Source organism: Artemia sp. Qi Xiang Cuo, chromosome 15 (assembly GCF_049724085.1).
Source record: "Artemia sp. Qi Xiang Cuo chromosome 15, ASM4972408v1, whole genome shotgun sequence".
NCBI lineage: Eukaryota > Metazoa > Arthropoda > Branchiopoda > Anostraca > Artemiidae > Artemia > Artemia sp. Qi Xiang Cuo.
Window position 1 is genome coordinate 20,299,069 of NC_142808.1, and position 17,213 is coordinate 20,316,281.

General features: G+C 35.9%; 1 protein-coding gene across 1 annotated transcript in view; it reads left to right on the plus strand.

Moving 5' to 3' along the window:
- The window catches only part of LOC148943430 (structural maintenance of chromosomes protein 6-like), a 32,064-nt gene extending 21,510 nt beyond the window's left edge, over nt 1-10,554 (plus strand). The window contains exon 6 of the mRNA XM_089101133.1: nt 10,178-10,554. Coding sequence (XP_088957259.1) covers nt 10,178-10,370 — 193 coding nt within the window. The 3' untranslated portion in view covers nt 10,371-10,554. The remainder of the gene's footprint in view (nt 1-10,177) is intronic.
- Nucleotides 10,555-17,213: the final 6,659 nt, after the last annotated feature.

Consider the following 17,213-nt stretch of genomic DNA (forward strand, 5'->3'; position numbering starts at 1 on the left):
AGAATTGAGATGCTTTGGCATTAAAATGCACCCTTTGAGAAACATACGGACATTTTTCGCGTGCTAGTTTTCTGACGGGGGGGTGGGGGTTGGAGAGTTTCTGGAAGATTTTCCATGAGAAGAATACTTTTGCACGGAGGTAAGGGCAAGATTTGCACATAAATTCCTCTTTTCCACTTTCCTTAGCACTTCTCAGCTAAACTAAAAAATATCAGAACCCAAATAAAATATTCCAATTTGGAAAACCATATTTTCAGCGAGGGGGTATTTTCCAGGGGCGGGTTTTTCCATGGTAGAGGGGGGGGGTAAACGTGTAGACCCGTAGATAGTGAAAGGGCGAAGGGAACCCCCATTAACAGACATAAAAAAATTGGCAATAAATCTGGCTTTAAGAGTTTGCGACGTCCAATTTTCTTTGTTTTTGTGACAACAAAACAGAGTTTTTTTATTTAATCATCTTGATAGTCATTTATATTATGACGTTATAAAGACGTTATAATGACGTTAAAAAGCAAACAATTCCAACAAGGTTGAATATGTAAACATTCTAACTTGTGTTTTACCCAATGTAAGTACGGTGGTTGAGTTAAACGAGAGTTCAGTTATACGAGGGTTCAGTTGCACGGTGGTTCAGTTACACGGTGGTTCAGTTGCAGGGGGGTTCAGTTTCACGGGGCTTCAGTTACACGGGGGTATAGTTAAATGGGGTTGAGTTGCACGGGGGTTGAATTGCACGAGGGCTCAGTTAAATGGGGTTCAGTTGCATGAGGGTTCTAGTTACACAAGGGTTTAGTTACACGAGGGTTCAATTGCACCGGGGTTCAGTTGCACGGTGGTTCAATTGCTTGGTGGTGCAGCTTCACGGTGATTCAAATGCATGGTGGTTCAACTTCAAGGTGGTTCAATTGCACGGTAGTTCAGTTACAGTGGCTCAGTTGCTTGGGGTTCAGTTGCAATGGAACCACCCTCTCGGCAGCGTTAATTTCTTAATAAGGGTAACGCTTGGGTTTTCAAAAATAACGTCCGACGTTTTACTCGTAGCTCTCCTAACGTTTAGGAAAAACCATGATATAGTATTAAAAACAGACATGTATTAAGCAAAAAAGAAGTTTCTTCAAATGATAGTAAAGAATTTCACGTATACATTACGGCACATTTACGGCACATTAGAACTTAAAACAAACACAAAATTATAAATGCAAGCTTAATAATTCTTAATAAGGGTAACGCTTGGGTTTTCAAAAATAACGTCCGAAGTTTTACTCGTAGTTCTCCTAACGTTTAGGAAAAACCATGATATGGTATTAAAAAAAAACATGTATTAAGTAAAAAAGAAGTTTCTTCAAATGATAGTAAAGAGTTTTACGTATACATTACGCCAGATTTACGGCACATTAGAACTTAAAACAAACACAAAATTATAAATGCAAGCTTAATAATTCTTAATAAGGGTAACGCTTTGGTTTTCAAAAATAACATCCGAAGTTTTACTCGTAGCTCTCCTAACGTTTAGGAAAAACCATGATATGGTATTAAAAACAAACATGTATTAAGCAAAAAAGAAGTTTCTTCAAATGATAGTAAAGAGTTTCACGTATACATTACGGCACATTAGAACTTAAAACAAACACAAAATTATAAATGCAAGCTTAATAATTCTTAATAAGGGTAACGCTTGGGTTTTCAAAAATAACGTCCGAAGTTCTACTCGTAGCTCTCCTAACGTTTAGGAAAAACCATGATATAGTATTAAAAACAAACATGTATTAAGCAAAAAAGAAGTTTCTTCAAATGATAGTAAAGTTTCACGTATACATTACGGCAGATTTACGGCACATTAAAACATAAAACAAACTTAAAATTATAAATGTAAGCACATTACCTGTAGATTCCTTGGGACACGTGGGATTGAACATGTCAACCTTCGATCAGAGGGTGCAGCTTTATCCATTACGCCATCGCAAGGTGATAATAACTCTTCTATAACTTTTTTAATTTACTTTAATCATTAAAAATTTAATGGCTAATGTACATAGTTTAACTAGGATGAACGTAAATGCATAACCTGATGCCTTTTTTTATTCTTTTTCGTAATTTAATAATTGCTTCTGGAGGAAATTAAATTTTGAGCTCCGAATGGGTAAAACAGTAAAACAGTAAAAGCTAAAACAGTTCTTAGTAACCCAAAGTTTAAAAATATATTCCTACAAAAATGTTTTTTTTTTATATGTGAGCAATAATTATATATTCTGTTTCTAGAAAACGGTTCCATATTTTTTCGGGAAAATTGGTAAAAATGGTGAAACGCTTTGAATTCCTTTTCTCAGACTTGACAAACCAACTGAATTATCTACACAACCCAGGGACATACGAAGGGGGAAGAAGATTGCTCCCTCCCCCCGTAACCCTAAACTCTCCAATTCCTGAGCACTTATTTAGATAACCATATAGAAATTATTTTTTTTTTAACCCCTCCCCCCTGAAATAATTCGTGCCTTTATGCTTGAAATTATGCAGGCCTAGCCTACAAAACAGTTTTTACTGGCCCCTTATTTTAGCGTTTTCAAATATTTTTGGTCGAATAGTGAAACTTGTTGTATTTTTTCAGCACAGTGTATCCTCATTATGACGACGGCAAATAAATTACGAACAATTACAACTTAATTGATTTTAACTCACGTTGATGAGAACAATCAAAATTATACTTTTAGAAAATTTGATTATCCTTAGATACAAATATCTATAACCCTTTTACTATTAGCAAGAGTCACTTATTTGCGCGCACATTTCCAAATTAAACTCATCCACCAAAGCTGCGTAACAAAGTTTAGCTGTTTGTTTGTTGTTGTTTTTTTCACCCCGCCTATATTCAAATTCTAAAGCTGGTAAATTCATGGTTGGCTAATTTGCAGAAACGAAAGGGCACAAATTGAATAATTAAATATATAGAATTTAATTTAAAGCAAATTAGAATTTTATATTAGAATTAGAAATATTTAATTTAGAATTTTATATAAAGCAAAAACTAAATGAAGATATTACTAACAGAAAAATAGGGCCATGTTACTTGAATTCGTAATAATGTAGATGGCAATGTGCACGAAATAAAATACCGATAAGTTTTACACATAAACTATATCTGGCCCTTGGAACTTCCAAAAATTGAATGAGCAAAAAATAAATAATTATCCGATATCGGTAATTCACTTTCCTAGTGTAATGAACTGATAATTAAACATGCTATATAAACATGAGTTCGGTGAGAAACAGCAATCCAATAGGGATTAACTTCCATTGTGACTCTAAACTGTGATATAGTCGATATTGCTTGTAAACATGTCCATTACTGTATAAGTATTGTCCATGCTTGTACAGCAATGGCCCATAATAATGCTGAATGGGGCACTGATTAATATAATCACTGGAAGGTTGACCTTGTTCCTAATCAAAACAAAAAAAAGTTTGAAAACGATTTGAAATAAAAATCAATTAGCAGAAACAAAAGTCAATGTGCTTGCCCATTGTCCGTATTTTTTCGGGAAAATTTGTAAATAAAATTAAACAACTTTCGAGAAAGCCATTTAACCAATTAAAAGTAAAATTAATATGAAAATTTTGTCTTAATTATTCATGTACGGTGAGCCAAAATCAAAACCTGCATTAATTCAAAAATGTTCAAAAATTAAATAAAAAAACAAGTTTTTTAACTGAAAGTATGTCCTGAAATCTCCCAAAACACAAATACGTTTTTTAGAGAAAGTCTCCATACCAGAAAGCTGATCAAGCAAATCACAGAACAGATGTGTTGGAAAAGGAGGGGGCTTATAAAACAAACGAACAGTATCACATGAAAACTGGCTATTCAGATCAATGACAAGAGAATAAACAGTCCTACTATTAGACACTACTGAAGTAAACAAGGATTCAAGGTCATACCGTCTACTAAATTTAATATCAGATTTTATAAATAAAGAAATGCCCCCTGAGCACTTTGTTACCATTCTAGGGACATGAATTACAATATAACTTTGCATATCATCCGCTGTTAAGTTCTCCCTATCAGATAACCATGTTTTTGTTAGTCCAATTACATCAAAGGGGCAAGAATTATCAGACCACAAATATGATTTCAAACAATCCCACTTATCTCGTATCTTAAGTATATCCAAACAAAATACATTAAAGCAACTATTTAAGGAGAGAGAAGGCATAATTTTATCACAAAAATCAATAGTAGTATGATAATTGCAACTAGAATTAACCATAGATCCAAGAAGAGGGTCAAGTGTGTGCGCCTCTTGTTTGCCAGCACTACTTGGTTGCTCAAAGATAACTGATTTAAGAATAGAAGAATTCAAAAGAAAAGAAAAATCAGCCAGATTTACCAAACATAACAAATGCACACAATATCTTCACAAATGAATAAGATATCAAACAAACAGGCTGAAATAGCGGTGGGTAAATTGAAACTAAAAAGGTGAAACTTGTAGGCAACAAAGAAAAGAAAGAGAAGAGAAAAAAAACCTGCAAGACAAAGAACAATAACAAGCTACAAAGCTCAAAAAAATTAAAAAATAACAAACAATTACATGGACAAAGGCAAAAACAAAATAAAGAAAAAGGCAAAACAATAAAGAAGCAACCAGAGGAAAGAGTTATCAACAGTTTATGGAATTCATTTAAAAGAATAATGTAACACAACATAAATGCAAGCATAAGTAAAACCATTAAATCATAAATAGAGTTAAAAAAACAACAACAAAAAAACAGAGCTAAAAGGGGAAAAATGGTTTATTTCAGTCCTGGGAGGGGCTTGGATGGGCTGTAGTTGACTGATGGAGAACATCAACTTGAGATGCCTCTTTAACAGTAATCACTTTACCCAAGTAGTCACAGTAATCACTACCCAATCACTTAACAGTAATCACTCTTCCCAAGCTTTGATTTAGCATAGTTAAGTAGCTGAAGTCTAGGCTTTGTAAGTGACTCAGAAATAAAGACACCACTACCTTGCAAACTTTTCTTTTCTCTAAGAATAGGCTGCTGCATTCTTGGACTACAAAATTCCACAACAAGTGGGCGAAATTTCAAACCTGAGCCTTGTTTTCCAATCCTTCTAACAGAAACTATGTCATTCTTAGTCAAAGGAATACCAGGAAACATAGTACTGCAAAATCCAAGAAATTTGCTTTCAGAAGCTTCTGGATAAGGGTCTTCTTTGAAATCAAATAGGATCAGCTGATTTTAAAATTTTATTTGGTCAAACTGATCACTTAGAGGATCAACATTGAGCTGAATTGTTTTAAGAGATTTTGTAGCTATGACAAACCTGAGTCAAGCAAATCAAGAGATGATTCAAGCTTTTACATCCTCAAATCATATTGTTTAAGTGATTTTTCAACAAGCACATCAAAATCCATTTTCAGACTAGTGTATTCCTCTTGTCTAATGATTTCCATGTTGTTAGCATCAAAAGCAGCAGGCACATGACTAGAGGCAAGTTTTTTAACAGAGGCCTCAACAAAAGAACCAACCTCATTAGACAGTGCCTCACTGAAAACTTCTGCCATAGTAGATTTAAGGTTTTGGTCATTAAGTGAATCTGCAATTAGCTTGTGCTTGTTCTTAAGGGTGTTAATGTGTGAGGTGAGGATAGTAATCTGCTCATTAATAGATTCAGCTCCACTGTACTGGATGGAGCAGTCTGATTTCATCTCTCTGTGACTAGTAGGTCTATAGCTCTTTTTTGAGTTGTCACCCATGATGTGGGCGAAAATGAACTTCAAACTAGGCTAATCAAGCTACAAGCAAACAGCAAAAGGCAAGGGATCTTATGGCTGGCACAAAAAATTATAAAAAGGTTCTAATAACAGCGAAGCAGAGGTGTAGGCACCAGGCAGAAAAATAAAAAGACTGTACCTGGGGGGTCTCCAATTGCACCCCTGGGTTTGGGGCTGCTAGGCTTGCCTGCCTTTTCCACTGGACTGTTGGGCAGGCTAAACCAGTTCTTCAGACAAATTCAATTTAACGAGAAGGTTAATGATGCCAGATATTACACTTAAACAAACAATATAGATTCCAATAGATTCCAATATCGGATAATTATTTATTTTTAGCTCATTCAATTTTTGGTAGTTCCAAGGGCCAGATATAGTTTATGTGTAAAACTTATCGGTATTTTGTTTCATGCACATTGCCATCTATATTATTACGAATTCAAGTAACATGGCCCTATTTTTCTGTTAGTAATATCTTCGATTAGTTTTTGCTTTAACAAATTCTATATATTTAATTGTTCAATTTGTGCCCTTTCGTTTTTGCAAATTAGCCAACCATGAATTTACCAGCTTTAGAATTTGAATATAGGCGGGATGGAAAAAAAAAACAAACACCTAAACTTTGTTACGCAGCTTTGGTGGATGAGTTTAATTTGGAAAATGTGCGCGCAAATAAGTAACTCTTGCTAATAGTAAAAGGGTTAGAAATATCTGTATCTAAAGTTAATTCAATTTTCTAAAAGTATAATTTTGATTGCTCTCATCAACGTGAGTTAAAATCAATTAAGTTGTAATCGTTCGTAATTTATTTGCCGTCGTCATAATGAGGATACACTGTGCTACACTGTGCTGGAAAAATACAAGAAGTTTCACTATTCAACCAAAAATATTTGAAAACGCTAAAATAAGGGGCCAGTAAAAACTGTTCTGTAGGCTAGGCCTGCATAATTTCAAGCATAAAGGCAAGAATTTTTTCAGGGGGGGGGGGTTAAAAAAAATTTCTATATGGATATCTAAATAAGTGCTCAGGAACTGGAGAGTTTAGGGTTACGGGGGGAGGGAGCAATATTCATCCCCCCTCGTATGTCCCTTGGTTGTGTAGATAATTCAGTTGGTTTGTCAAGTCTGAGAAAAGGTATTCAAATCGTTTCACCATTTTTACCAATTTTCCCGAAAAAATATGGAACCGTTTTCTAGAAATAGAATATACAATTATTGCTCACATATAAAAAAAAAACCTTTATTTTAGGAATATATTTTTAAACTTTGGGTTATCAAGAACTGTTTTACCTTTTACTGTTTTAATTTTTTATCCATTCGGAGCTCAAAATTTAATTTCCTCCAGAAGCAATTATTAAATTACGAAAGAGGATAAAAAAAGGCATCATCTTATATATTTACGTTCATCCTAGGTAAACTATGTACATTAGCCTTTATGATATATCTCTACCAGTTCTTCTGGGCCCGACTTAAGTAGCTTTGACTCTATTCCATCTGGGGCAGGAGCTTTATTTGTTTTCAGGGATTGTATAGCATCAACTACCTCCTTTCATAATGGTGGTGGACTTGGATCCACGGGGTACTCCGGTAGATGAAAAGCCAGTAGGATAGATGGGTCAGGGGTTATTGTGGGGTTCAGTTTGTGGCAAAAGTGTTCCTTCCAGCGTTACCGCCTTTCCTCAGAATCTGTGATGAGTTGTCCATGTCTATCTAACAGGGTTGTTGCTGTCGCGGGTTTCTTTTTCGACAGCTCCCGTACTTTTTTGTACATGTAGTGGCTGTCATTTTTTTGAAGGCGTCTTCGCATTCATGGCACTTGTCGGTTACGTATTGGCCGTGTTTTTTTCTCTACTAGAGGTTTTAACCTCTTGTATTCATCATGGCTTTTTTGGTCTTGTTTGTTGGCGTGAATACGTTTTTCAGCACAGATATCGATGGTTTCGGGTGTGATCCATGGTTTATCAGAGCGGGACTGTACTCCTAAGATTTCATTAGCCTTTTTTCTGATGATTGAGGCGATTTCATCAAATAGACGGTCGAATTCCTCAGTGGTTAGGATTCCCGTGAGGTGGATGCTTGACAGCTTATTCGAGAGAGCAGTTTTATAAATGTTTCTTGTTTCGATGTTTTTTAGGAGATCGACACGGTATTTTGGGTAGCTTTTCTTGGGTGGTTGGGGTTTTCGGGGGCGCATACGGAGTTCTGACATGACTAGAACATGGTCTGAGTCAAAACCACCACCAGCCAAAGATACTGTATTCAGCACTGACGACTTCCAACGCTTGCGGACCAGTATGAGGTCAATCATATTTGAGGTTCGGCCGTCTCGGGATGTCCATTTGACCTTTCTGCGTTCTCTATGTCGAAACATTGTGTTGGTAATGAAAAGCTCGTTATCCCGTCAGAAATATATGAGAATTTCCCTCCTAAGGTTTTGTCGCCCATGTCCGAACTTGCCCATTACGTCTTCGAAACCTGCATTCGATTGTCCGACAATAGCGTTAAAGTCCCCAATGACGAAAAGAACATCCTTCTTGGGCACCTGGTCTATGGTGTGTTGGAGCTCGGCGTAGAAGTCTACTGCATCTTGGTCACTCCGGGAAGAGTCGGGGGCATAAACTTGGATGATGGAAATGTTAGCGATCGATCATTTAAAACGGGCGGTAATGATACGCTCTGAGAGTGGATTTATGGCAAGTAGAGATTTTTCAGCACGTTTTGAGAATAGAAAGCCAACACCTTGACGGTGAACACCACCGTCATATATATTTATTTAAGTATATATATATATGTATATATATATATATATATATATATATATATATATATATATATATATATATATATGTATATATGTATATATATATATATATATATATATATATATATATATATATATATATATATATATATATATATATATATATATATATTCCAACAATAGATTTAATTTTCACTGTCCTTTATACCTTAAGCTTTGGTTTAAACCAATGTATGTGTTTTTTGACGGTTTTAAATGCCTATACTTATTTTACAGATTTTAACAAACGCAAATATAGAGAAAACGGGTATAATATTTTAAAACAAAGCAGTGGAAAAACGAAAAGCAAAACAACTTTAAATAATAAAGAAAACCGAATATTTCGACTTATCGTCTGGAAGCCTTTATCTACGAAAAAAAATTTCAATTAATCTAAATAAAACAAAACATGTATAGAAAAGGAGAACAAAAAAACAAAACCAATAGACAAACCTCGCATCTTATAACTCACGATGCAAATAATAAAACTTCTAATAGCACGATGCAAGGGGCACAAACAATACAATTACGTTGTCTCTGGCACAGTTTGAGTCCGTAAATGGATAGAGTCTGTAAATGGATGTAATGGTGGTCTAAGAAATTATTTTTCTGTATTTTTTTTTGAGAAATTTGTTGTTTCCTCTTTGTGCTGTGTATAATCATTCAAACAAAATTAATATGTGCAACAATTTTTTCCCCACATCTAGGATGCTTCAAATATGTACTGACCTATATCTTGAAGATGATCGAATCTCTTTCACGATGCTCTTTCAAGTGAAGCTTGCCTGGCTGTATAGAATGTGTTTCCCTCTGCTTTGTGGTACCATAATTGTTTATTTAATTTATTGTTTTGCATAGTGATCTTTTTGTAATTTATTTTCTTAAAAACATTTTCAAAACAGCAACTTATGGGAAAGATTTATTCGGTTTTCGATCCTCCTGCAAAATTAGAAAAATTAGGTGGCTTGCTTATGTTTTATATAATAAAAAAGGATAAAGATCCCCCAGAGCCACTGAGAGGCTTAGGGTGTCGAACCGACATTTCAGCTGCAAGCCTTTTTATAGGGACAGGTAGAAAAGCCTGTCGCCCAACTTTGCGGCAGCGGGAATTGATCTCCGGGCCCCGTATTGCCAAACAGAGCATCAATGCTACTATAAATTTACATGTTTTAAAGAGCGCCTTGTAAACATAGTGAAATATACCGTCGGTCGAAAGGCCAAAGGGGGTGGGTATCTGAAAAAATGCAAGTTCAAATCTGGTAAAAGAAAAAAAAAATCCTTAGGGTTGTCTTCCAGATACGCAATTTAGATAAGAGCGGATTAGGACCTCGAAAGTTGTAAAACTAATAGTCTCTGTAACCTACCTCAAAACTTTTGAAGCTAGTAATTTTGAAATTCAGTAAATTCATTATACCCAAATTTTAGTTTTGCAGATGCGTCCTTTGGACTGGCGACTGACGATTTAGCCATATTACCCATCCTACATATAGTTACGCCACTTTGCATCATAAACTAAATAAAGAAATATTTTAAAAAGAGAATAATTATTGACTTGGTTCTTTGTTTGACTTTATAGTAAAATCTAAAAAAACTTTTATAGAATAGCTGAAGCTGAGCGGTTGGAATTGAAATCTACTGAAGAAAATCAACGCAGGGTCTTTCAAAAAGAAGAAGATAATTTGAATGCATTAAAAAAATTGATGGAACAAGCAGAGGAAGAACTACGAGAAAAGTTGAATCAAGTCAGACCTTTGATGGAAGAGCAGGATAAGGTTTTTCTTATGGTTTATTGACATTAGGCTTACACAGCTGTGTTTTGTCTGACGCATCAAAGAGAAACAAGAATAAATAATTTTTCGGTCCCAGTAGGGATGTTGAATTCATTAAAACGCATAAGGCAAAACAAGGCAGCTATTAATTTTTCTGCATTAAATAACAAACTAATGTCCAATAAATAAGATTATCTTTTTTAAATATCTGTTTTCTTCATCAATATCAAGTTAATTTTGTGTTTATTTGTTTTTGTATTTTTTTCAACATTTATTAGTAACACAGGGGTCATACAGCCATGTTTTGTCTGAAGCAAAACAGTATACACGTAGAGATAAGGCAAAAATATATAATTATTTACTCCAGCTAGGGCTGCTGGATAAAAATGTATAAGGCAAAAATGGCTGCATTCTACAATAAAAAAAAGAAATTAATCCATCAGAACATCGATATTCACTTTTTGAGAGACGTCTGCTCTTAATTTTTTGACATTAAATAATAGAATAAGTTCCAACAAATTTCTATTTTCTAGCGACTATAAGGCTAATTTTTAGTTTGGTTGTTTTAATTTTTTTTTATCTATTGGTAAAAAAAAACGTATGAAGTTAATGAGAAATCTGTGATGACAACGATTCCGTGCTTAAACGTATGTACGGAAAATAATAATGATTATAATAATTATTTAATATTAAATAAAATCAGTCGTCTATCAAAGTGAATCTATATCCAAAAGACATTCAAGGTTAAACTTTAAAAAAAACTTTCGCACGCTTACCAAAGGTCTGCGTTGCGCAGATACCGATCTCCTGATTCAATGCCTTCGGCCGGGAGTGCAATGCGTGGTTGGGGGGGGGAATCATCCGATGCGTCCCGTGCTTTTCCCTCAGATTTCTCCAGGTACCCATTTAGAGCTGGGTCGACTCTGGCTGAGCTTACAGGGTCACACCATTAACCCCCGTTTCGAACCAAATAACCAGTGACAGGACTCGAACCATAGTAATAAATACTATGATAAGAAGAAATACATAAAAAGAAATCCCATAGGATAAACTGAATAAAAAAAAAGCTTTTTCAACTTTTAACAAAATTAAAATTTTAAAATTTACAAAACAAAATTTCAAAAAAATTAAAATTTTAAAAAGAGTTTAATAAGGTAGACAAAGCCATATGAGAAAAGAAGTTTATTTGCTTTGTGGAAAACTCTATTAACTTTATTGACGTCTTGGGAGCATCGTATAAAGCAAGGCTTAAAGATAACAAAAATATATTACCAACAAAAAGCTTTATGAAAAAAGACATTTCAACAGAACCAAGACATGACTTATTGTAAAGGCAGACCAATCCCCCGACGAATGAGTAACAATAAAATGAATGAAACCATCTTGTGAACTAAAGAGGCTTCGAAAGAAAGTCGAGACTAGGCATATTTCGCAGTGAGTTCTTGAGCAAGGGCAATATATTCTTCTTTAGCTGCGTCTTGAGCCAGTACCCATTCAGGTACCCATTTAGAGCTGGGTCTACTCTGGCTGAGTTTACAGGGTCACACCATTAACCCCCGTTCCAAGCCAAATAGCCAATGACACCAGGACTCGAACCCTCGAAATGAAAAAGCGACTACCGAAAAAGTGAATATTGTGATGTAGAAATGTTCATATTTTTAATGCAATTGCTTGACATTGATCAATAACTTTTTTTGTCACTCTTGGCTGAGTCTTTATGAGGTAATGATGTTAAAGCTCTTCCCAAATTATTAGTTCTCTGGTTTTTAGCTCATCGTTGTTATGTTGAAGTGTTTTGGAGTGAGTTAAATTTTTTGGCTGGAATAATTCAAATTTTGGCTATTATCTCCTCGATTTCTTCCTATGATCTTGGTATAGCTATGTCCAGGGTTGATAGCCAGCTACAACATAGGTTGGCTGGGATATTTAAAGTCTCAGCTATTACCCTCTTCCCAATATTTTATTTTCTGGTTTTCTGTTCATCGTTATTTTACCGAAGATTTTTTGGTCAAATTTAAATTATTAATTTAAATTTAATTGGTTTAAATAAAATTGGGTAAATTTTAATTTTAATTGGGTTAAATTTAAAATCTTATTGGTTTCTTTGTTTTAGTAGTTGCATTATATTAACTACCCCCCCCCCCTCAATAATATTGAGACATTTTTTTAAGTAACTTTAAAACTGTTGCTAGTTCTAAATTTCAACTGCGTTCTTTACTTTGAGTAGACAATTTTTCTTAACTATTTTTTCCTCGTTTTTAATATAAAAAACGCGAAAAACTGGGGTCCATTAACTTCCTAATATGCTCCAAATTAACATTTATACATACCCCTTTTTCTCGCAATTTAGAAATTTTCTGCATACTCATAAGTGGTACTGACCAATACTTTTCAACTATTTTTATAAGTTTTATCATGCATCACTACGAGGCCGAGCTCCGCTTGCTGGAGGGAATTTTAGACATAAGGGGAGGTAATTTTCAAACTATAGGTGTCAATTTTCCCCATCCCATTGTCATCCCTAGAAAATTTTAATTTATATAAGGTTTCTATCGCAATGCTACCAAGAATTGTTCAGATTTTCCAGATATTCTTAATCAAACAATGCTCAACGCGCTAAAAATTCCCAAGCAAGTTAAAAATTCTCGCTTTTTTTTGAATACTTTAAGTTAAAAATAGTGTCGCTATTTCAAATGTAAGGAAAATTTCCAGGGGGGATTTTCCATGGAGGAGAATTTCCACAGGGGTGGGGTAAATTTGTCCGCCAATTTTTTTCATTAGACAACACCTTTTATGTTATTTTTTATTTTTAAAAATGAAAAAAAAAAACAAAGTGCACATTTTGGGTGCCATGGGGCACTTTATGATTGCCTTATTAAGTCAAATTTATAAGGAGCAATTAAATATAAAAATTAGCTTATAAATGAGCCCTAACTAGCTCTCAAGAGTGTCCTCGTGTCCGGCCCAGCCTTTCCATTCCATAAATGTCATCCAAATTGCACTTTTAATGTACCATGTGGCACTTTGTGTTGACACTCGGCACTCGAGTCTAATATATTAAAATAAAAACGATAAGATAGAAGAATTAGCTATTATGGGTCCTTGAACATCTCTCTATGATGTTCCAGTGCCTCAAATTTGAGGGCATATTACTCCTACCCTTGTAGAATAGTATTTTTTCATTTTGCTAAATTAGGGGGGTTATTTATTAATTCATTTATTTATTGAAAAACTCGTCAATAGACACAACAAGACGGAGCTCTTAAAAGAAAAAAAAAGAAGACACAAACTATAACAAACTGAACCAACAAAGAAAACGAATCACTGGTCCACTGAATGAGCAGATGGGACCATTCGTGTAGATTTCGCCGTATTTTTCTATTATGCTTCGCTTTTCGTCTAGCGACTGTGACGTCAGGGTCTGCGACTTTAAAATTTTCAATTACATGCGAATTCTTATACCACGGAGGTAGACGAAGCAAATACTTCGTAAAACGAAAATATATCGCTCTGATTTTATTCTGGTCAGTTTTAGAGAAGTTTCCAGAAGGGCGTGGCATATACAATGCGAGGATAAGCGATGGCGTTATACAAGCTTTCTAGAAGCAGCTGGTTGAATCGGAGTTTGCACGATACAACTGAAGCGTAAGACGTTGAAATTCGTTGTTTAAGCTGTTTCAGGACAAGTTTTCGGCTGTGACGGATAGACGAACCTATGGGTAAACCTAGATAAATGAGGTGACCCACTGGCTGGACAGAGGTAGAACCAAGGGCAATGGTAGGAACACAAAAATCAGTTTTCCAATTGAACGGGACGATTTCTGATTTTCAAGAGTTGAACTGAAGTTCGACTTTAAGATATTCGGCTTCAAACATTTTGAAGGTATTAATTGCCCACTGAAGGGTTTGGCTAAGATTCAGGATGTCTTCCGCGTAACATACCAAAGACAAGTTAGCAGATGACAGAATCAGCGAAGATGGACATTGATCTTGTGCGTCAAGGACACAGTTATTGAAAAGATCAGGAGAAGTCACTGCTCCTTGACGCGCTCCTTTCTTGACTGGAACTAGTTGGGTGCGTGGAATGGGGGTCAAACCCTTTTCAGGAGGTAGCTTCAGTTGGATCCGTAATCTAGAATATAGATTCCTGAGAGAACGAATGCCAGCTAGATTCAACCCACGTTTACCGGCATTTAAAAGCATCGCAGCATGGATTAGAGAGTGGAATGCACGTCTAACGTCGTGTCCTGCCAAAAAAAGGCTCTTTTTAGAAGATTCGGCATCTGTAAAGACATTAGCAACGACTGTTAAGGCATCAACACATCCAGTTTCTCGCGTGAAGCCGATCTGATGCGGAGGAGTTTAGCATACTTTTTCGAGTTCCTGTATAAACAGGAACTCGAAGAGCTTGCACAGTGACGTAGCTACAGTTATCGGACGGAGTGCTATACATTGAGTTTCAGATTTTCCCTTTTTAGAAATGGGACTCAAATCTCCGATGCAGAAAGAGGCAGGAACAATCCCTTGAGAGAAAATCATCTGCATAAGCAGAGAGAGATGTGCCGTGAGAAGTTTGGCTCTATGTTTCAAGTGGACCGCACTGACTTTATCAATTCTAGATGAGCCTTTCATTTTAGTCTATAGATGATATCTTCAAGAGAGCGAACAATAATGATAAAATGTTCATTGGGACGAGAAGATAGAAACTGATCCAAGGCAGCCTTGTAAGGTTGTTCAATGGAGGGGTCAGGAGCTGAGAACTCTGATTCGTAATTGGCATACCATTCATCTTCAGGGATGTCGGCTGGGGATGGTGAAGAAGAGTTTTTGCAGAACGAGAGACAAGCTTAAAGATCATATTTCTATCTTGTTTGGCACAGGCAGAACAATGATTGACTAGATTATTCCGATACTAAGTCAGCGCCTTAGAAAACTTTCGCTTTGTGAAAATCTGCATGCTTTGCACAAGACTCGAAATTAGACATTCAAACTTTTTCCATACTAAAAACCTTGATTTTGCTGCACTATATGAAATAAAGAGATATGAATTTGGGGACTCCCCAGGAGTGATACCTTTATGAAATCATTGCAAAGGAACAACTTGCTTTTCTGCAAAGCGCAGAGCATGGCAAATTTTTGCGCAATATATATCTAAACAAATCGAAACCTCTTTTTGAGGTAATTGGAGTGACGTCTGAAGGAGACAAAATTGAGCACCGATTATATTCAGTACTAAGCCTACCAAGTTGATGAATAGGGTTTTATAGATTTTTAACCTGTTAGGACAGCGTTAAAGTGCTGAAGGAGAAAGAGCAGTTGTTTGGTGACTAGAAGATGACATACCGACAGAATAGGTTATCGAAAGATGATCAGACAACTGATAATCAAAAACTACTTTAACTGTCTACAACCGTGGATCTGACAATAGTAAAAAGTGATCCAGGTTGGAGGTTAACAAGGCCGTGCAAACATACGTGATATTGAACGATTTATCCTAAACATGCAAAGAATAAATAAACAAGCCTCTAACTAGTACTGCACTTAGTAACACTTGAGAGTTTAACTCTGACAAACTACAATTAAAATCGCCAGTTGTAAAGCCAGGTAAACTAAGGGCCAAGTTGTGGTTCTACTTAAACCTATTTTTTCCAAAGAGAGTGTAAATTTACGCCCAGACTGGTCATTATTGTAATTCGTGGGAAGATACACACTAATATACGCAGAACAATCTCCTCTCTCAGCTAGATAACAATCATTTGCTTTGAAGATACTAGAACAAAACACTGATTACACAAAAGTAACAAGTTTACCCGAAGGCCGGCTTCCATTGTTCAGTTGTCTAGTAGGTACACAATAAGTTGTCATATCCTAAAGTTAAAGAATGTTCAGACCATATTTAGTAAGAAAGTTTTTTAGGAGATTATTCATACTAAATTCAAAACGCGGGCTTTCTAGAAGTGAAGGTTTATTAATAAGCAACTCGTTAATATTCCCCGATAGAAGAGTTAGTACCGAACTTACTAGATCAAGAACTTACGGTTGCTTATGCATCTCATGCAGTAGCCTGTGTGATCCCACCTCTTGCAATCAGGGCACAAGTCAGCCTTCTGAAATGAGGTATTGAAAATATATTTGTAATTAGCAGAGCTACATTCGGAGTTCATAGAACCATTCTTACAATATGCGGCGAGGCGACCGATAGCATGATAATAAAAGCAACGCCAAGGCAAGAACATGAACACGTCGACTGGAAAGCACTCTTATCATATTTTCAGAAGCTTCGAGCAAGGTATTGAGGTTTTTTCGAGTTGTGAAGCAGACTTTATAAGCTGGAGACTTGTCACGTCCTAGGGTTCTGTTACAATTGGGGATTAGCTGTTTAAGACACCGTTCGCCTTGATCCTCCGGCACTCGCATGATTGCAACTAAAAAAGCGGGATCTTTGAAGGAGATGATGAGCGAAAGTTTTACACGTTTAGCTGCATCCACTATCTGGATTTTGGTTTGCTTGGAGCGAACCACGAGTTTCCTCTCATTACCAGTGCGGTATAACACAGTTACACTGCCGTTTGGGTATGGGCACAGTATGTCAAAAAGTTCTTTGCGATTGTTTGGGTATTTTAAGTCTGTTGAAGGGTCTCTTAGTATCACAGAGTAAAGCGGCCTCGGGGTGCGATTTGGGACGATTGAGATTTGTCTGGCAGGGTGACTGTAGAGCGGCTAGTATTTAGCATAAATCCATCCAATTTTCTGGAGCGTTCGTTTACTTTGGACACCACTGTAGCATGAACTGCCTCACCTATGACAGGTACTTCACAGTTCACACGGACTAAATATCACAAATTTCGGGATCGGGACATTTTGCTT